The sequence below is a fragment of the Xenopus tropicalis genome, chromosome 7 (assembly GCF_000004195.4).
Source record: "Xenopus tropicalis strain Nigerian chromosome 7, UCB_Xtro_10.0, whole genome shotgun sequence".
Taxonomy (NCBI): Eukaryota; Metazoa; Chordata; class Amphibia; order Anura; family Pipidae; genus Xenopus; species Xenopus tropicalis.
In genome coordinates this window covers 27,966,189-27,988,373 of record NC_030683.2, presented here as the reverse complement: position 1 = coordinate 27,988,373, position 22,185 = coordinate 27,966,189, and the positions used below count along the sequence as shown (strand labels likewise).

The 22,185-nt window shown below is 39.7% G+C and overlaps 1 protein-coding gene across 7 annotated transcripts in view; it reads right to left on the bottom strand.

Annotated features, from left to right (window-relative positions):
* Positions 1-22,185, bottom strand: part of stn1 (STN1, CST complex subunit) — a 62,074-nt gene that overhangs the window by 27,729 nt on the left and 12,160 nt on the right. For 6 of the 7 annotated variants that reach the window (XR_004223463.1, XR_004223462.1, NM_001004908.1 and 3 more), the window contains exons 2-9: positions 17,383-17,529; positions 15,179-15,274; positions 8,125-8,196; positions 6,197-6,367; positions 5,987-6,116; positions 3,186-3,345; positions 2,639-2,761; positions 1,615-1,687 (exon numbers count right to left, since the gene is read on the bottom strand). Coding sequence is in view for 5 of the 7 variants with exons in the window: in XM_031904991.1 (XP_031760851.1) it covers positions 1,615-1,687; positions 2,639-2,761; positions 3,186-3,345; positions 5,987-6,116; positions 6,197-6,367; positions 8,125-8,196; positions 15,179-15,274; positions 17,383-17,529 (972 nt within the window). In the remaining 2 variants the exon portion in view is untranslated. Of the gene's footprint in view, positions 1-1,607; positions 1,688-2,638; positions 2,762-3,185; positions 3,346-5,986; positions 6,117-6,196; positions 6,368-8,124; positions 8,197-15,178; positions 15,275-17,382; positions 17,530-22,185 lie in introns of all 7 variants that reach the window. The other variant, XM_031904992.1, reaches the window with a different exon arrangement.

Sequence of the window (22,185 nt, the reverse complement as noted above, 5' to 3'; positions counted from 1 at the left end):
TGGTAGAGACATACCCTAAAAGCCTGGCAGCTGTAATTGCGGCAAAAGGTGGTTCTACAAAGTATTGACTCAGGGGGCTGAATAATTACGCACACCCCACTTTCCAGTTATTTATTTGTAAAAAATGTTTGGAATCATGTATGATTTTCCTTCCACTTCTCACGTGTACACCACTTTGTATTGGTCTTTCACGTGGAATTCCAATAAAATTGATTCATGTTTGTGGCTGTAATGTTACAAAATGTGGAAAAGTTCAAGGGGGCCAAATACTTTTGCAAACCACTGTAATAGTAGCAGAATAGTAGACTAACCTTTTAAAGGATACAGAAGCCTTTGGCACCTACAGTCTATAGGTCAGACTGCGCTGTTAGCAGCATGGCAGTGCACTGACCTGTATTAGTTTTGGGGGTGTCAGTCCAATAACAGGGTTGCTTCAAGTGAAAGTGCTTTGTGGCTCATGTAAAAAGGCAAGGTTTGCAGTTTTGTAACACATAGCAAGCAAATGGATAATTTTGGGTTACTGGACTAGAAATTGTATCTGTGTTACTTACTACACAATCTGTTTTCCTATTTTCCACATCATACATGAGCATAAAAATACAAGCTTTGTGTCTGTTTTATTATACATTGCTAGGGTGGGGGCGATTCTGCCAAATAAGACAAGTGACATGGCTCATAAAATGTAAGGTTCCCGTAAAAGTCATGTAAGTAATTGTGAACTAAATGCTCCCAAATGTAAAATGAAAATAGTAAAAAAGCACTTTATCAAATAGTGACACCTAGTGGCTGTGTTTCAGAGCACAGAGCAGGAAAGACATGTTACATGCAAATAAGATGGACAGAAATGAAACAAAGGGTTTAAATCACAATGTAATGGGGAAAAAAAATAAAAGATTTTTTAATTTTATTTGTAGTAATTATGGACCTTGCTGTAATCATCATTTTTTGCTTCAGAATTAGGGAGAGATGCAAACTTTTTACACATTGTGACAATGCAACCCCTATATTATATGAGCATGCTGAATAACATTTTATAATGCATGCATAATATTCTATATTAATAATGTGTGTATAATATTATATAATGCACTAAAGCCATGAGCAACCTGTAAATTATATCCTTATAATCAGTGCTTAGTGATGTAGTCTCTGTCACATGATCTGTATAAAAGCACTCGGCCTTAGGCCTTGTTTTATATGGTCACGGGACTCTTATGTGACTTCGAATATCCTTATATTTTAGAAAAAAAAAAAAAAAAAAAAAAAAAAATATATATATATATATATATATATATATATGTGCTTAGAGCTCAGAGTCCATAACTCTGGGCTTATTAACTTGCCATATGGATTGTACATTCTCATGCACATGGATGAGTTTTATTACACTAAAGGGAAAGATGCCCTATATAGAAGTAAAGTTTTATTTTTGCTTACTAAGGCATTAAGCCCGATGGCATAGCTTACTGTATGCATACTATATTCCTCCTGTGTTGGCAGCACGCAGTACAGTATGTATATACACACACTGAGGAGTGTTTGGCATAGGCAGTGAAAATGCACAGGGAATAAATGGCTAGGTTTACAGATACACAGACAATACACACCACTTACGCTTTTGCCTTCTGCAGTCTTCTTTAATGATGTTAAGGGTAAGTTTGTGCAGATCTTTATCCTGATCAGTGACCTATAAAGTTTAATTAAGGAGAGACAAAAGAGTGATCAATTGTAGGAAGTCTAAAAACTGCAGAACCCACTGTGCAAAAGCCCCTAAAATGGGTCAGTGTCTGCCTGGGGAAGAGACACAAACGCATGAATGTCACTATATATTCTGTTTTTCCTTTAAGGAAGGGATGTACCCACTATTGTGAAATATAAGGAAATTGCAAGTCACCAAGGAATTAAATGACTATATAATGGAACTCCAAGGTGACTTCAAATATTCCCACATTTTACATCAGTGAGTCAAATATTATTTTTTTTTTTTTTACTATGCGAGTCTTTGACATGCCCTGCATCACTGAGTGCAAATTATAACTGCTGATATCACTAATCACTGTTTATAAGGCTATATTTTACAGGGCATTCCATGACCTGGTCTTTGTTCTACTTTGTGATTTCTAAAATTATGGTATATTAATTGACTCACCGATTCCAGTGCCAACATTTGTCTGACATTCTTTAAATAAGATGGTCGCCTGGATTCCTTTAGACAGACACTACAATGGCCGAGGTGTCAGTGCAGCAAGGCTATGTTCCTGCTGCTTTATATAAGCAGCACATTATGAAATCAGAACACACTATATATAAACATATAAAGTAGCAGTAGCCTTGCTGCACTGACACCTCGGCCGTTGTATTGCCTGTCTAAAGGAATCCAGGCGACCATCTTATTTAAAGAATGTCAGACAAATGTTGGCACTGGAATCTGTGAGTCAATTAATATATCATAAGCCTGATATCTTAAAACAGTGTCTCTTTAGCTGGCTTTAAAGAGGTGCAGGGAGTTGTGGATATAACAGGTAGAAAACAGCTGCAGGCTGGAGATCCCAACCTAAATCCATTACTGCCCTATGAACTCATTAAATATAACCCCTATCACAGAAACTGGAGGGGTTTCAGCAGTTTATTTTCTCACCTGATAAACCTCCCGATTTTGGTCCTTTTGGAAAATGTAACCTTCCTTTAGCAGCAGCTGGATGGCTTCTTTGAATATGCTGCGGATTTGTTTGGAGTTAGAACTTTCCATGGACTCTATGGTCTAGAACAACAGCAATTCGGTTATGTGATGTTATACGATGCACATATGTTGTATACTGCATTAAATGACAGGTTCCTTGATTGCAGCAGGTTCGTTCTGGCACACCGGGGTTACTGGGAGAAATCCTAATGGGCCAAATCCTGCTTAGTCCCTGCTACCTGCAAACAGTCCTTTCTAACAGTGGGGTTGTTGGTCAAGGTATGCAGAGATGGAAGCAACATGCAGGCAATGGGGCCTATAGTCAGGTTCTCGAGTGTGCCCAGGTACCCCTCTAAAAAAACATTATGAATGCCAAAGCTCATTAGACAGCACAACACAATGTAAGAAAACTGTAAGAAAGGAATTGCCATGTCTGTGCCAGATACAGGGTTATCAGTTTTCATTTGGTGGTGTAGGATTAAAAAGCATATGAATACATACCCACCTTGAAATCACTAACTGGACGGCTAGCAATAGCAATTAAGGAGTCAACACTTTCTAATTCCCGTTGGTAAAAATTGTGTATTTTGTTCTCCATTAGAAACACTTTCACTTTTTCACTCAATAGCATGATCAGATGTGATTGTGTTACAATATGGTGATCGCTGGAATATAAGAAGGACAAAGAGTTATGTCATTTGGAGACATTTTTGGATTCCCCATGAGACAGAAAGCAAAGACATAACATAACCCCCTTAAACCCACACTTTAGGGAACACTGTGGGCAGGTAGCCACACAAAACATTTTAGTCTTTCTAATTTGCTTTCTGACTGGATCTTGTGCAACAGCTATGAAAGACTAAATTACTAGTAAAAGGGCTCTATATTGCTCACGAGTCTTCTGATTAGAATGATCTGTTCTGTTTAAATTGGAAGGGATCATTGTTATTGGCTGAAGTCAGCAGTGATGTTTAGAAAGCTCTCCTGCCATCCCAAGTCCATTTTACCAGCCCCATGTCCCCCAGCATGGAACATTAATCTTGTGGGTCACACTGGGTTTTAAAATGTCATCCATCCAATCTTGCTTTGGATAACAACCACCAAGGGGTTATATTTCATAACATCGACACATTGCATTGGTGTTTGTAAATAACCCTTTATGTCAAGGTTAGAACATAATCCAGCACTGGCTATTCCAAAGCCCTCACTGAACTAGGCTACCTCCAAGAGCAGGTCAATTATCAACTGGAGGAATTTCAAAAATGCCCTGGGTATCTATATATTAACATTAAAGAAACCCTGCTCAATTATATCGGTTAGGTACACAACTAAGTTAGACTATGCTATCTGGGGTCCACCAGGTAACCGACTCAAGGGCCCACCAACAAGCCACTTAAGGACCCACCCCCAGCTACCGCTCCACCCCCAGCCACCACTGGACCCTGTCCTGATGCGCTACTTATTTTGCTGTTAAAAATTAAAGGTGTCAGTGTATTGGAATGCACAGTGATGGCCCTGTGGAACACATAGGCAAACGTAAATTTTTAACAAGAAAGTAAGTAGCACAGTGGAGCAGGGACCAGTGGTGGCTGGTATGCGGGCAGGTAGCAAGGCCCAACAGGGTTGGGGCCCACCATGATTTTTCCAGTATCCTGGTAAGCCAGTCCAACCCTGTTCATTGGCCAATTTGGCTACGTACAGTAAGCAGAATTGCCCAATAAATGCTGGATCAGACAAAAGAGCTAGTAAATCCATTTTGCCTGTGACCACTTCCATTTATGTGATAATCAGCCAAATAAACTTATCAACATGTCGCACCAGAAGGCGCCCAGTTCCAAGCAGATTCCGACTGGAAAATGGCCTATTTTAAGGGATTCCCAGGTTTCTCCTCTCAGACAGATTTGCCTCTGATAACTGTCCCTGCTGAAACATTGTTATTTACCTAACTCAGCACGGTTTGTCTCTGTGCAGCCTATTTCCTTGTTTATCTTTATGTATCCTGTGCCTAAATTCAGTAACACTGCAGGTATAGTAGTTGAAAATGAGAATAAAAAAAAAAGGTAGAGGAGTATGGTGTTGTTTTAAAGGGAAAATATTTATCCTTAACAGGGACTTTCCCGATACGCTGTTATTGGGGTAATAAAAAGACAGGTTCCACAAATTGTATTTATTATTAGGGATGCACCAAATCCAGGATCCGGTTCGGGATTTGGTCAAGAATCTGCCTTTTTCGGCAGGATTCAGACGAATCCACGTTCATGGCCAAACCGAATCCAAAAAATCACGTGACATTTTGTTACAGAAACACGGAAGTTTAATTTTTTTTGCCATGCGCTGCACGCGGCAACATTTGACCCTAATTAGCATATGCTAATTAGGGTTCGGCAGTTCAGCCAAATCCAAAAAAGTGGATTCGGTGTATCCCTATTTATTATTGTTTCTTTTACTTTTTGGCATGGTCAGTTATTAGTGGTCTCTCTCTCCGATCGGTCTACAGCAAATTAGAAACTAAAAGTATTATGCAGGTATGGGACATGTTATCCAGAATGTTCAGGACCTGGGGTTTTCCATATAAGGGATCTTTCCATAAGTTTGATCTCCATACCATAAGTCTACTAAAAAATAATGTACATATTAATTAAACCCAATAGGATTCTTTTGCCTCCAATAAGGATTAATTATATCTTAGTTCGGATTAAGTATAAGGTACTGTTTTATTATTACAGAAAGAAAGGAGATCATTTCTGGATAATGGGTTTCTGGATAATGGATCCCATACCTGTATGAGTATTTATGGTGCTTAGCCACAAGCTGGCGAGCTGTGTGTGTATAGAACAACCGCGGTGCAGTGCATGTTAGTAGTTGTAGTTGCAAACAGTGGGCCAACCAAAGAACCTGACACCCTAGGCCCACTCTCATAGCAATTAAATATTAATAGTGACAAATGGTTTAGGTTTTTACAAAGGCACATAGATAAAATCAGGATAGGCTAATAGGAATTGTCCTAGCCTGGGCCAACCTAGGATTTCCACCTTTTCTGGATAAACATATACTATTTATTTTTTTACCCTATTAGTAAAATTGGCGTCAAGTATTATTTTTACTGGCTGGGTCTGTTACTAATGTATCATTACATCTTCAAACATGTCCCAAATGGCAGCAACCATTGTCCAAAGGGCACTACCTTTATATATATATATATATATATATATATATATATATATGGCATGCTTTCTTTTTTATGCATGTTCATTAGCAGTATGTGTTCCTCATATCACATATATGTAGTGTACCGGATTCACTTACGTTTGTCCTGCGGATGAATCTTTCAAATGCTCCGGGATAGCAAACGGCTTGTCATAGACATTTCTGTACATGTAGGGAAGATCGAACATCCTTGCCATTTGTATATCCAATTTAGGGTCCTCCACTTTATCTATAAAAGCAAGAACATAGGAATAAATGGCAATAAATAGCAATTAGTTAGTGTGCACAGACAGGATAGGCCGAACTTACAGAAAACAGAGGCCACGATCTCTCTTTGATCCCGAAACACCTTGATGCTGCCTCGAACCCTGATGGTGTCTCCAATGTCCAACTTGGCTTTCTTACTTTCCTCTTTGTACAGCTCTCTCATCATCACATCCAGATCCTTGGAACTGGAGGAAACGTGGCGAGCAGAAGTCCCTGGGGATACACACAAATGCGCAAAGAGCCAGTAAGAGAGCTTCTCTAACATGATAAAGGGAAAGTAAACCCAAAATAAAATATTGCTTGTCTAATAAAAAAAAGAATTAATTCTAAACAACTTTCCAATATAATTTTATAATTTTAATCAAAAGTGTCATTGCTATTGAAAGAAATATCTGTCTGTCCCTTTCAGCACTCCTGGTTCTAACACCCAAAGCAATGTAGTCAGTCCTCCAGCTGGTTCATGCTACATGTCAGAGCCACCAGGTAGTTAACCAAGTAATTTGTAACAAGATCCTGAATAGGTAACAGCATGTGTAGTGACTGAAAAATGTGGCTAATTGCTGCTTTTGCTAAAAATCATGTGTGCCCTCTTGTGGAGAGAAGTGGCCTAAAACACAGCCCGGGCACATAAAGCTCCCAGACCAGGAAAAGTGAGATGTGCAGTGACATCTAGGTAGTGCTGAACTGAAAGCTAAAGTTATTGTCTGCGGGCCGGGGCAAGCAATATATGATTGACAGCTGGGATTTTTAAAAGCCTTTATAATGGGTTTGGATGTGTTAATACTCTTAGCAACCGAATACAACTTCATTAGTTGTAGTATTAGGTGTAGTTGTAGTTATAGTTTTTACTGTATGTATACTTCCTTATTGGGATATATCAATTTATTATAGTAAAAATATTGCTCTATATTTTTGGTGAAGCAAAATTTCTTAATGATACAGCTTGACTATGTTCAATCAATCCTTAGATGGATGCGACCCCTAGGATCTCAGTAGTGTCAGTTTATATGCGTTTTGCACGTTTCAACTTACGCGTTTTCAACGCGTGATTAGTATACGCGTATGAATATACGTGTGCATAACAAATTTCTTAACCAACAATATTAAATTATATTATATCATATTTTTTCATATGTTGACCAATAATGAATGTATAAGTTTTCAACGGCTGTTATTATTTGTACTGCAGATTATTTTTCTGCATAATGTAAATATTAATGTTTGAAAATATTTTAATGCCTTTATTTGGCTATAATGTTTAAAAAAATCCCAATAAAAATTATTGAAACTTGGATGTGTTAATATAAAAATGAATTTGGGTTTCATGTTTAATTTGAAAAGGACTTTTATTATACAGCTTTTTATGTCTGGGTGACAGGTCCTCTTTAAATGACACACAACTAAGGGTACAAGTAAGGGGGATGCCTATGTGCCTCCCCCTGATAAATACCGCACTGCTGTATGTAGCCACCTCTGTATTATAGGGCAGCCGTGGGTCTCTGTGCCCTGAAAAGAAGAGCAAAGATTTATGGCAATTCTTTAAAGCAGGAACGCAGTGTGCAAAGTGAAAAAATAAATTCTCCCGTGAGTCAATACTGGTTCTATATCTAATAAAAGCCCAATACTGGGGAGATGCAATCGGACTGGCCTGCTTAAATCTACCCTTTCAACTGGACAGTTGTGACTACAAACCCTAGTACCCAAATGGGCTAATGCAATCTATGGCAATATAGTTGCTATTCCCTGCCAAGAGTCCATTGTCCCAAAAGTCATGTTCATAGGTCCGGCTGTGGGTGCATGCTGGGAGTTGTACACCAACAAAGAATTATTTTAGCCATTTAATCCTACCGCTGCCATTTTGACTTACTATACTGTCAAAACCATCAGATGCTGGGAGGTGTATTGCAATAACAGCAGGAGGGGGTTCAGTTTGTACATCTCAGTGCATAAAGAAAGAGAATAAATCAGACCTGGAGAAGAGACTTCTGTTGGTGCCGTGCTCTTCCAGCATGTGCAGCTAATGACTCCAGTACTGTCATCCACTACAAGAGAACCCAAAAGAACTATGTGTTACAAGGCAATGGTTAAGCAATATTACTGCACTGCACAAGTATAATGGGAAATGTTAGGGATACACTGAATCCAGGTCTCAGTTCGGGATTTGGCCTATTTCTGCAGGATTTGGATTCGATAGAATCTAAGTTCTGATCTGAATCCAAATCCTTAAAATCATGTGACTTTTCGTCATATGAACATGCAAGTTGGAAATTTTCTTTACCCCTTCTTGTTTTGCATTTAGTTTGGGATTCTGCCTAATCTGTCACAAATTATATGGACGAATTCCAAAATAGGGGATTTGGTGCATCCCTAGAAACAATAGAGAAAAAATAGAATTTCTCTGGCCATATAACAGGACATGTGTAATAATTTTATCACTACAGGGAATGAATAATCAGAGGGGACATAATTTCATTCACTGAAGTAATTCTACATATTGTATAGTAGATTTCACTCACTTATAGAGTTGCCATCTAGCCAGTACTTCAACAGTCAAGTAAAATACCAACCAAGGCCAGGGCTGGTATTACACATTTAGTGGAATTGTACTTGCCAGTAAATGTGTAATTGCTAGACATTCTGCCCCTGCCCCAGAGGGCTCAGAGGACAGCAGGAACCCCCTGGAACTTCCCCGCAGCCACATTGTCTGCATCTTCTATAGTTACATCCCTTGTGCATTGGGCATATTCAGGCAAAAACCTCACAAACAGCACTTGTACACCAGAAACTGCAGTGTCCCATAGCCCCAAACACGGTCTGCTCAGATTTCAATATGGAAAAGGCCATGAAGGGTCAAAGACTTATTGCCTGCTGGCTTTATTCCATGCAATGTGTAACCCAAGTGCCACCCATACAGCACTCTCCCTTTTTAGCTTCTATTATTTATCAGCTACTTGACATTCCTCAAACATATGAAGTAGGCAAATAAAAAGACTGACTTGAAGAATTTAAAGAGCCTTTAAAAAATAAAGAGTTATACATACATACACACATTATTTCATTATATATATATCATGAAATAATCTGTGGCCGGCACACCCGTAAAATTCAAAAAAATCTTTTTATTGAAGACTCATTGTTCAGAACCAACGTTTCGGTCCTCATTAGGACCTTTATCAAGGTACTTGATAAAGGTCCTAATGAGGACCGAAACGTTGGTTCTGAACAATGAGTCTTCAATAAAACGATTTTTTTTTAATTTTACGGGTGTGCCGGCCACAGATTATTTCATGTTAAATACTCGAATTTTGGCTGTGCACCCCATAGAATACTAAAGCCTTGAAGTGCAGACACCATCAGGACATATATATATATGTTCACACAGCAAATAACAGATGAGCTTTGTAGAACTCAATGGTTTTAGTAGCTAACCATATGACAGACAGATCAAATGCCAAGCATGGTTCTCTAAACAACTACAGAATGAAAACCTCATATAAAAAAAAGAATTTTTGTTGCAACAACAGTTTATTTGTAGGTCCTGGACAGAAAAATGAAAAAAAATTTTTTTTCACTGGTCCTGTCAGAGTACCTGGACCTTAAATACAGTGGGGGGGTACAGTTTAGCTAACACTTAATTTCAACACCCATGATATAAAGGTCCTAGAAGCAGATAAACCAGCTACCCATTAAGGAGAAGGATAGGCTGTCCCCTACCCACCACTATGTTAAACATGTTGTGAATGGTACAGTTACAGGTGGGGTGTTAATGCTTGATTGGGGACTAGCAAATAAGGTGGATATTCCAGTGATATTGGTGGCCCCTGAGGAAACACAGAGCACGCAGATTCCATTGTTATTCATGCACTGCTGCTGTCCCTTGCCAGATGGCATGCAAGTCTGTTTATGTACAGCTAGATGCACTGATCTTGGGAATGACAGTGACATGCCTTCAGCCAACTCCTTGCTCCTTAAGGTGGCCACACACAGGCTGGCCCATATAGCTCTCCAACAGATTGGCCCATGTGTATGGCCATTTTTCTATTCAATTGGGTAAATAGGAGCTACAGGAATTTTCCATCAAGACAGGTTACCCTTGATCCACCAGAGCCTAAATGGCCCCACAACTTTCCATACAAGCCTAGATGTGTGGGCACTATTGTCCAAAGTACAAAACCATATATGGGCATATATAGTTTGTGTTATGCCTTGGTCCCTTGGGGCCCATACACAGGACTTTTTAATTGCAGCTGCCATGTGGTGCAGTTTGCAAGCATTCCAGCACATGGCTATGCAACTGGTTTGGCCACTCTTACTGATCTGGTAAAGTAAGCTTTATCAGAAAGGTCTATGTAAATACAGCCATAAGCACTTACAGTAATGGTGCATTGAGTCCTCTATCAAATGAAACACATAAGCTTTTTTTTTTTTTTTTTTTTTTTTTGTAAACATGATGTTCCAGTGTCTGACTTCCTCTCTTAGACCTTAATTCCTGTGGCCAGAGTCTGCGGCAGTTCTCTCCTCTCTCCTGCTCCCCCTCCCACCAGAATGCTAAGAACTCTCTCCCTTAGGAATAAATCGCATATCGCATGCGCTAAATAACGCATGATCACAAGGCGTTAATTTTACCGAATTGCAGAAATAATACTAATGCATGATTCACAAACACTTAGATGCACTAAATATCGCATTACTCTATGCGAAAATTAACACCTACTTGGGGCAGGCGGTAATTATAGAAAAGTACAGTTAATGAGCTTTTGGCAACACAATATGGACTTTGCAATGTGTCTGTGTTGGCCCTAGAGTGATGCAGCCTCCAGTTTGCAGGGAAATGGGCATTTTCAGAACAGTAGTTATCTGAAAGTAATGGCATGTATGGCTAATATTGCGTGTGTTTTTTCGCATGTGGCGACAATTTGTGCGCGCTGCACTAATTAGCGCGCGTTGCATCATATATCGCACAAAACTTCGCGAGTTAAATAACGCAAACAGCATCGCGTCTTAATTTTGACGCGTGTCCTTTTAGTGAATCATGTGTTAAGTCATGAAAATTAAGACTCAATAAAATTTTTAACGCATGCTATAAATAGCACTCGTTTTAACGCACTTTAGTGAATCAACCCTATAGTGTTCTAGGTGGCACTAATGTGGCAAATATATTGGCAGTAAAATGCGTTTCCTTCTCCTTTAAAGGAGAAGGAAAGGCTAAGTCACTTGGGGGTGCCAAAATGTTAGGCACCCCCAAGTGACTTAGATCGCTCACCTCATACCCCGGGCTGGTGCCCCTGTACGGAGAGAACAGCACCAGCCCGGGGTAGCAGCGAGCACTTCCTTCTTCCTGTAGCGCCGCGCGCGCATGCGCAGTAGAGTGAAAAGCTGAACTTAAAAAACAATGTCGGCTTTTTACTCTACTGCGCATGCGCCGGCTGACGGATTTCGCCGGGAGAAGAGAGAGGAAGGAGGAAGCGCTTCCTACAGGTACCCTGGGCTGGTGCTTTTTTCTCCTAACAGAGGCACCAGCCCAGGGTACAAAGTAAGCCACTTGGGGGTGCTTAACATTTTGGCACCCCCAAGTGACTTAGCCTTTCCTTCTCCTTTAAGGATTCCAGTATTCAAAGCATTTTATACGGACCTGCAACTCAAGTTTACAAGTTTAAAACTACCAAATGGTTGCCCTTTTTATTGGAAACTACAAGAAACACCTTACAGAATTTGGGAATGCTTGCTACTATATTGCTGGGTGATGCACAGATTATCTGGAAAGCAGAGGGACTTCAGGTCATAGAATCCATCACTTTACAAAGAAATAAAGGGAGTTGTATTACACTGTGAGCCTAAGGGGGTGGCAAAACAATCCCTGCAAAAAAGAGCCAGACTATCAGTTTCCTTTCAATCTGTGGAATCAGGTATGTCTGTGTTAAAAAAAGAATACATTTATGTTTATTTCTAGAAGATCAGACAGTGTATGCCCAGCTTAATGAGTTCATGTGAAAAAGGAAGAGGGGTTATACTTTCCTTTAAAGTAAATTCATGCCTAAGACATTATTTTGTTTGCTGTCATTATCTGACTCTTAACAGTTGCCCTCTTACACTCAGCCTTTTACTTCATTCCATTGTGTCTTGTTATATATGATACTAATTTGATAATTGTTACTAACATCTGTCACTTTATTTAATTTCAAGTTGGTTATTATGATGGCAGATCTGGGCTCAATTACAGGCAGCACCCATCTGCTCAGCCCTTGCTCCTGCTCAGCTATTATAAGTGGAAAGCTCCAGCAGGAAATCAGCCTATTAATTGGCGTCAGGCAGAATGAAGTGGAGGAAAGGGATGGGTGGGGCAGCCTGGCAGGGGGCCGAAAAGCATTAGAGGACTTAAGGAATTACAAAATGAGAATAATATATATTTTAACAAAGCCAGAAGACTGGAGTGTGAAAAGAACCTTTGCTAGTCACGCATATACACACACGCTTCCTCATATATACATGAATGCACACACCCAACTATGAAATTACATTTTTGCCCTACAAACTGAGAAGACTTTTGATCTAGGAACATTACTGTAATTTTACAGATTTAGGTCTTGTAAAACAAATTCATTTTCTTGCTGTGGCTTGTTTTCCCCAGTACCAAAAAACTGGACCAGTTGCAAAACAGTATTACACATCATCAGGGCTGCCATTGGTGGGGGGGGGGGGACGGGGACAGGAGGGACAACTATCCCAGGACTGGCAGATTTTTAGCATCTTAGGGGGTCACGGCCAATCCCACAGTTACTTGCATAAGTCGGGGGCCCCCCAGCTGTAAGAGACCTAGAGACTTGGGAAAGGAGGGCGGGAGCTTGGGTGCCTGCATTTTTACACAGCTTTCCCTATCCTTATTGGTCACTGATGTTAAAGAGCAAGGAAAGGCTACTACTGTAGCCCTTTATATAAATCGCCAAATGTATTTTTTAAAATAAAGATCACATCTCACAAAAATTGGCTTTTAACTTAGGTGTATTTGCAGCCTGTCACGGCCACCATCTTGGATTCCCCCACTTACACCCCCCCCCCCCCCGGGGCCATCGAACACCACTGCCACCCGCTCTCACCCCCCCCGGCGGATCAACCCCCTAGCAACACCCCCTACCGGCTTGCACCCCGCTTGCCTGCTCTGCTCGGTGTGTCCTGGTCACATAGTCATTGCAGGAGCGAGGCGTTTTTTATTCCTGTTTGGCTTCAGATCTTCTGAACAGGTGAAATATGGGGAGACTTAAGGGCTCTATTGAGACAACTGAAGGTATGCCTGCAGCTTGAGATTCTCTCTTTATTAGCCTTTCCTTCTCCTTTAAGCCCAGGTAAAGTTGCATGGGGATTGGATGGAAAGTTGAAACTTCACCCACCCAATCCCTGTGCATCTTTACAGGGAATAAAACTTAAGCAGCATTTCCCATGTGTCACCCACTGCCGCTGCCACACACACGGCCCAGTGCCCTCGTTGGGGTCACTTCCCTGGGCTGCCATCAGGGGGGCGAGATGGTAGTGTTGTGCCGGGCCCAGGAAAATCTTCTTCCCTAAGGGCAGGGGCAAACTCCACTGACCCCCAATGCACTGACTTTTAATTAACACATTAAATCAATGAACTGCTAATTATAGATTAACATAATGGTTATATTGGTTATGGTTATATACTGGTTATATTGCTCACAAAAGGGGTGTGGGCAAAGTTTTTTGTACTGCGCACTTGTGTTTATGGGGGGCCCTCTATAAATATCTTGTACGGGGCCCCAAACTTCCTGCACATCATCATATTTATGCAGTTATCCTTTATATATTCACTTATGCCTATACCTCAGACTGGATCCAGCAAAAATTTCATTTCATGAAAAGGCTTTATTTGTATGAAGATGTGCTTTAAATTTGAAATGTTTTATTCAACATATATTTTTAGAGATCTGCAAATTTAAAAGGTACAGTTTCCCTTTAAATATTTAATCAATTAGCTATAAACATATATATAAACATATATATATAATGTTATTATTCATCACAATAAAAAAATATAGCTATACTGTGCATTGCTACATACAGCCTTGGATATTCATAGCTCAATAAATTAGCCCCTAGCTTGCACTTCATTCAAAATGCAGTAGGAGCTAGGGAACCATGATCTTACTGCCTGCTTATGTCTATCATTATGTATAGGGCTCCAGATTTTCAATTCACCAGTGGTGTCTGAAGTGCTTTGTGTATGGGATTTAAAGGGTCATTATTTTATGACTTTTAGCACTTCTAAACTTGCAGCTAACCCTTTTAGCACAGTAAGTTAAACCATAGCTAAAAGGCTATGGTGCCTTTGGTAGGTTCTTGTCTGCAGCCATACCAGGGAGTGTCAACAGAGGTATGTGCTGGTAAATAAAGGGCAACTTTTCCTCAGTAATCCCTGTCGACATTGGAGAAATGACAAAATCCCTTTGTCAATCTCTAGCCATGGCCCAGCAGAGATGAACCTTAAAAGTATCAGAATGCTTTTATGTGTAGCCAATCCCCGTGAATCTGCCAGGGATGCCACCACTGCTGTAACAGGGCCTAGGTACCAACAAGTTAGTGCTGTGTGGGCCACCCTGAACCTTCCAGTAGGTACTGGGCCACACTCTGCCCTTGGCTCCACCAGGCCCCTTTATTATATGATAGACTGCAGTCAGAGACGGGATCAGTGGGCTGGACTAGGGCATCCAAAATGGAAGTACATGTGGTCATTATTATTATTAATAATATGTATTTATGAAGCATAAACATATTGTGTACACTAGAAAGGTGTATATAATAAACATACATACTACACAACTATATTAAAATGATTGACTCAAAAACAATTTATTTCTATAGCAAGAGGAAAGTGAAGTTTGCTACAGCATAAATCAGCATCAAATACATTTAACAGTAAAGTTGTGAGTCAAAAAATAGCCTCCCCCATAAAACACAAATTCCCCCCAATGTGTAACACATGCTGTCTAGATATTTGCAAAGTAACCTTCTTACCTCCATAACTGTAAAAGTTCTCCTTTTCTCTTACAAAGACCACTGTTCCTAACACGTCAACTTGTTTGATTGGATGCCCTCTATAGAAAAATATACCTAAAGAAGAACAGGTTTTAGGGATTTCTGCATTATCAGCACTGGAAACAGAATTATGTTTTTTAATCAATGGTCAAAGGCATTCCTTAAATATCAAGTTTTATAAGCAGTTTGTCTTAATGCCAAAAAAGTTAACATCTAAACGGCCTAATAAAAATTTACCCTGGAATAACCAGAAGTTACTGCACCCCACAACAAAATTCCTAGCAACTTTGCAAGTGGTCTTAATTATTTTTTTTTTTATAGTTTTCAAATTATTTGCCTTCCACTTCTACATCCTTCCAGCTTTAAAATGGTCATCATTGACCCCAGCAGTCAAAAAGTATTGCTCTGTGAGCTTACAGCTTTATTATTATTGATAAAAGAAAAATAAGTCATAAAAATTAAGTCCCTCTCCTATTCATACTGCAGTCTCTCATTTAAACCATTGTCCAGTTGCTAATGTAAATAAGACCCTAGCAACCAGCTGCTGAAACAAAAAGCTGATGAACAAAAAGCTAAATAACTGAAAAACTAAAAAAAAAAATTACATAATGAAGACCAATTGTAAATTATCTATATCATACTAAAAGTTAATCAAAAGGTGAACTACCCCTTTAACTTTTGGAACAAAATACTTTTCATAAACATGTACTGAATCAGTCCTTGTTCTACTGACACTGGACCCCTGCAGTCACAGGGTCTGCTTCCTCTGTAGTTACCCTCCAGGGAAATACTGTGCATATAGAATGCTTGGTCTTCAGCTGCTGAACTGGATTGAGACTCAATAAACCACCTATCTGCCTGTACAGTTTAAAAAAAATGAGAAAGTGCCAACAGGGAGATGGTGGTTAAAAGGTCAAAGCTACTGACATTAGGTGAGAGGGTCCAGGCAGACCACCCAAGCAAAGCATCTGAAAGTTAAGGAATTGACACGTTCATACCTAATCAGGGAAATGACAATTAATCTGTATTGATCTGTATTTACATTATCCTGGATGGTTAACCCACTGGAGTTTGCAAAGTAGAAATGATCTCTACATACATAAAAACACCCCATGCTCAAAAAGTCTAGTTGCTTTTTTCTGTAATTTGAATTGATACTGTATATCATGACATGCAAGCATGATAATCTTCACAGAATCATATTTGCATAGTTATGCTTATAACAGAGGCAAACATATTGTGACATAGAATTATAGTGTCTCTCTGCACAGGTTATTATTAAACCTAGGTTGGTCTTGCTTGCTTACAATGAAATCAGCCATTAACGATGTCAAACATAAATTGTGGTCCCATAGTTCACTCCCCCTTCTGGTTCCTTGTAAAATAATTATTCCACAATCTAAACTGTATAGGAAATGCTAAGAGAGCTTTTGGACAGCCAATAAAAGAGGCTAAACTGCAAGCTGAATCGCTAACTCCTTCATAGCTTAGTCAAAGCATTAAGGAAACTGATCAAGCTAGAAATAACCTACAGATTGGTTTGAACCTGAACAATTTGTATGCATAATTAGGCAGTTTTACTATATTTAAACTTAAAGTGCTCTATTCTTACGGATTGTTTGGGGAAAAAATGCTGTATTTATATTATTGCATGCATGTGTTTCAGAAGACCTACTATTTTAGGCTTTTTTTGATGCTAAAGGCTTTGTAACTGTTCCATTCCTTTTTAGGCTGCATGAGGATTTTAGAAAGGGAAAGTCATGACCTGTTCACATTATCAGAGCTGATTTACTCATATGATCATGGTCTAATTTTGGTAGTGCAAAATGTTTTGTTTCCACTCCGACCACAGAATGAAATAACAGTTATCTGGGGTTGTTCAACCTGCAACCTTTTTCAGCTACTGCTGGCTGAACTACAACCTCCAGGATTTACTCACTCCCAGTGCAGGTAGTTATATTAGGAGATGGGAGGGGGGGGGGGGGGGGCACATGTCAGATATAACAAAACCAGCATGGGCATGGGGATAACACACAGCATAGTACTTGGGCACTCATGATACCAGCAAACCAAATATAATCTAATAACAAAAATCAAGTGTGAGGTGAGAAATACATTGCACAATGAACAGGGCTGGCATGGCTAGCACATGCTCATAGTGCTCAATTTTTTAAGAGTCTTACCTGGAACTTGCTGGGACTCCTTTAATTCCAGAATGTCTTTAATGTACAGTTTTGCAAAGGCTAAAAAGATTGGATCTAAACCCCATAATAGTGAGGGAGTCTCTTCTAAAGAAGCCGGCTGCATCCAGAAGCTCCGGACTGTTTGACCTATTTACAAAACATTTGAAAAAAAAAAAAAAAAAAAAACACTTGGTCACTACAACCAATAAATCACAGCAATTATACTAAACAGTTAGACTGAACAAAGTCCACAGAGTTCAGCCTTTTAATAACCCTCTAAAGCGGAAAATACATTTTTTTATTACCCGTCTCCCACAATGACAAATGGTCATCTCCCTGAATCAGTCACTGCTGATGTTGTTAAATTGTCAGGCCTGCACGTGCACTTTCTTGCTAATTACATATCCTGCCTATTCAAGGCTGACTGATTTTACAGCACAGGAATAATTCCTATAATGGTGATGATAAAATGTCTTTTCCCTCAGTTCAACTAAAATCCTCATCTTCTATATAAGTGCTAGAGGAAAATGGTAATCCCTTGTTCAGACCATGAATACATTGGAATATGTGGTATGCATCTTCCGGTCAGTGGGGGTGTTTTTGCATGATAATTGCATTTGCCATTGCAGTCCAAAATCGTGTTTTAAATGGTAATGGCGGCACTTCTGACCAAAATGTCAAGATGTCTTGTTGCCAAAGCCATAAGCTATAGCAGTTGACCAATAGTGGACTAATAAATAGCTCTTCATCTGCTCATTGGGACCAGGAAGTGACAGGCCGTACTAAAGTGAATCCGGTTTCATATTCTTAATTAGTACCAGAAATAACAGAAACCATAGATATTGCTTAATTAAACAATAGGCAAACAGTATGTTCAGCACAAGCCCTATTCATCGAGTTTGAGTAGAAAAGGGGTTTATACTGTCTCTTTAAATGAACCTATTGAGTGTAGATATTCAGAAAGCCACATGAAATGAAAAATCCCAATAGGTGCATTATGTCTTTTGGTAAAACACATGGATCAATAGTAGAGAAATTCAGTAAAAATAACCAACGTACCATTGTTTAAAGTACAGAAAGTTGAATTCATAGGAGCTGTAGTTGACTCGGGCAACAAAACCCTGCTGTGTTGCATAAACAAAATAAATGTCACACTGATATTGACTCAGCAGACCATTTCTTCCCACCATGGTTTAAACATTGCAGGCAATTTACTTCTATATAAGCTGCTATGTCACCATAGTGAGAACTGCTCTGTAATTTACATTATGGGGAAAGGGAGACAAACGTCGGCGGCCCTATGTGAGAGTAGCATAATGACAGGGTGGGTGGCAAGTTATTGCATTTTGTCTTGCAGTACTTGCAGTATAGAGAATATTTACAGACTGTAGTGCTAAATGTGAAGCAAGATATATTGATGTAGGTCAACCAAGAACAACACTGGTGAAGGGCAAGTGAAAGCTCAGTGCTGCACCTACATATTTGCACTTCCTTGAAAAATTCCACTTTATGAACTTTGGGCAAGGCTAAGAATATAATATGTACAGGCAGGTTAACTCGCTCCTAGTAAAGCTGACCCTTGTATGTGCATGTCTGTGTGTGGTATGGGACTAACAACTGCCACGTAACTTTATGTTGGCGCTATGTTAAGCACAAGAGATGCCTACGATGACAATAGCCCATCAGGCCTTTTTGTTTTTAATGTTTTAACTACACTGCTTCTGCAAATGAGCTGCTTATTTGTTCACCTGTCATGGAGCTGTGTGACTTTCTTGTGGGGTCATTTTCCCTTAAGAAACAAGTCTATGGCAGTGGGAGAGCTGGGATATTTTATACATAGGGAAGCTTGAGAAGGCATAAGCAGGTTAACAGATATTGGGTTTTACGGGTGCTTCAAATCACCCCATGCTACACATGCCCTGGGTGTTTAGGTACACTATGCAACCAGACACATAATTGGGATGTTGATTATGTATATTATTAGATGTTCATGGTAGTATTTTAGTATAATATCCTTAAAGTGGGCACAGGTAAAGTTTTGTTCAGTTAAAGGGGTTGTTCACCTTAACATTAACATTAACATTTTGTATGACGTACAGAGTGATATTCTAAGACAATTTGCAATAGGTCTTCATTTTTTTATTATTTGCGGTTATTGAATTATCAAGATTCTTGTTCAACTCTCCAGTTTGAAATTTTAGCACCTATCTCTTTGCTAGGGTAAAAATTACCCTAGCAACCAGGCAGTGGTTTATATGAGAGACGACAAAATTAAGGGTGAAGATAAATGAAACTACTAGACTTGTCATGGCTACAGAAATAGACAATACTGATCATTTACTGATAATTGTCGCTACATGTTTTTTAGCAGAGGCAATTCTCAGTATTGTCTATGGCAGGGGATTTTCTGGCATTGGAGTAGCTGTGACAAGTAGCTGCTACTAAGTAGCTCTGTGTGTCTTCATTGTAAGGGCTCTGGCACACGAGGAGATTTGTCGCTGGCGATTTTTAAAAGAGCGATTTGGCGACAAGACGAACGACAAGACGCCAATGCTAAACTAATGGAAATCGCCAGTGTCAAAACATACAAGGCTACTTCAAGTCGCCTGCTGTTTCAAATCGCACACAGACCCTTTTCTGAGCGACTTGAGTAAATATGTGGGAGGGGTAACTGTTGAGTGTACCATGGGTAGCAGATCGCCTGGAGCTCAACTCGCATGAAATCTCTTTGTGTGTATTGTCGTGGCAACTTGTCGCCAAAGCGCCTGGGGGAAAAAACGCAGGCGACAAATCTCCTCGTATGCCAGAGCCCTAAAAGGACAGGGCCTGAATAGAAAGATAAGTAATGAAAAGTAACACTTTTGTTGTTGCATAGTTTTTGACTGCTAGGGTCAGTGAACCCCATTTAAAAACTAGAAAGAATCTAGAAAAACAAAACTAGAAATGCAGCGGCAAATAATTTAAAAACTAAACAAAATAAAAAATGAAGACCACTTGAAAAGTTGATCAAAATGGTAATTCTATAACATACTAAAAGTTGATATAAAGGTGAACCACCCCTTTAAGCAACCCATGGATCAAATCACCATGGAAACACATGTAGTAGTTGCTTGGTTTACCATGCAATGTGTTTAACTGAAGTGTCACAAAGACATTGGACTACTCTTGTTTTACACCACACTATTTCTTTATAAATTTCCTTCAACAAACTGAATGGAAACTCTCCTTACAGCATACTCCCAGTTCCACATTAAAGCTGTCTTATGTAAACCCAAGCTATATAATACATTTCTGTTTTAGTTTGCAGAGTCTAGACATATCTTTTCGTATATACAAAACATAAGTGTTCAGCAAGTTGACATAACAAGGCTTTGCTATATATATATGTATGTGTGCACATACACTTATTTTTCCTCATTACATAAACACTAAGAAATGATGTATCTCATTCAGTTGTATGCCTGACTGGTAAAATATTGTATCCTATATAACCTATATATTTTTCTACTGCACGTGCTAAGTTCTTGTATTCCTTTCTTCCTTATATGAAAGAACTTCTGGTAAGGCTGGTGCCACATGGGGTTAATCTGGGCTATGGAAAAACGAAGGCCGAGGATCAGCCCTATGCTAGAATCAGCTTTCTTCTTTGCTGCATCTGGAACCATTGTGTCTGCCCAGGTGCAGGCACACATGGTGGATATCTGCTCCAAAATTCAAACTCTGAAAAGCTTCCTCTCAGGGCAACTTCCATGACTTCGGCATATCGCAGCGCCGCTTCTGCCATCCCACCGGCGATTTACATTCTAGCCGGTGGGATGGCATTCTGTCACAGCCCTAAGGAGTTCTGCATGCTAATTGGTCAACATACAGTTTGGAAATTATTAAAATTGTATTAAAGAGAGCAGCGCCAGATTTCTTAGCCAGGCGCCCCAAGGCCAACCCCATTCAGTGTCCCCTCCCCCCCCCCCCCCCGCAGTGGGGAGAGGTCCCTATTGCTCAGTATGGGAGCAGAACTTTGGTGTGTCAGGGCGGCATGCCACCCCTAAATTTTTGCTGCCCTAGGCCTGGACCTTTGTGTCCTTGCCACAAATCTGGGCCTGAAAGAGAGTGGACAATGTGAGAGACCAATGGTTATATCTGATCTTGGGATGGGGCACATATGACTAAAAAAGGAAAACTAAGTTGTGGGTGACACAAATAGGATTTTAAAATATTCTACAAAGGGGCATCATTAAAAATGGCAAGGATTGCCGAGGGTCACATTCACTTCATGGCAGTAGTTCAAAAGTTCAGCATTTGTGCTCAAATGTTGAATGTGGGTTAAATTTTAGGATAACTAGGGCACAGGCCAGTGGGCCTTTTGGTCATATTGCTGCATGTGGGACAATTTTAGGTAATTCAATTATTTTCCAGTACATATGGCGATATATCAACGGGTCCAACTTTGTTGTGATGGCATCAGAGGGTGACCTGCCAAATGCCAAAGGGCCCGCAAACACATGGATTATCATACACAAGCAGACCCAACTGCACAAAAAGTCTGTGCAGCAGATTTGAAACGTACAAGGCACTACATAAACATCTCCTTCTTTAAAAAGATGGAATTAAAAAAAGTAATTTAATAATTTAGAAATTTGTCTGCCCAAGCTTTGGCTGCCTATAAAGTCTCCTGAGATAAGCTTGACAAGATAGTGTCTCTATATTAAGAACATAAAACAACGCTTTAAAGTAAGAAGTAACAAAATGTATGGAATGAATGCTAGTTGTTTCCCTTTGTGGCCCTATGTATAGCAAGTATTTGCC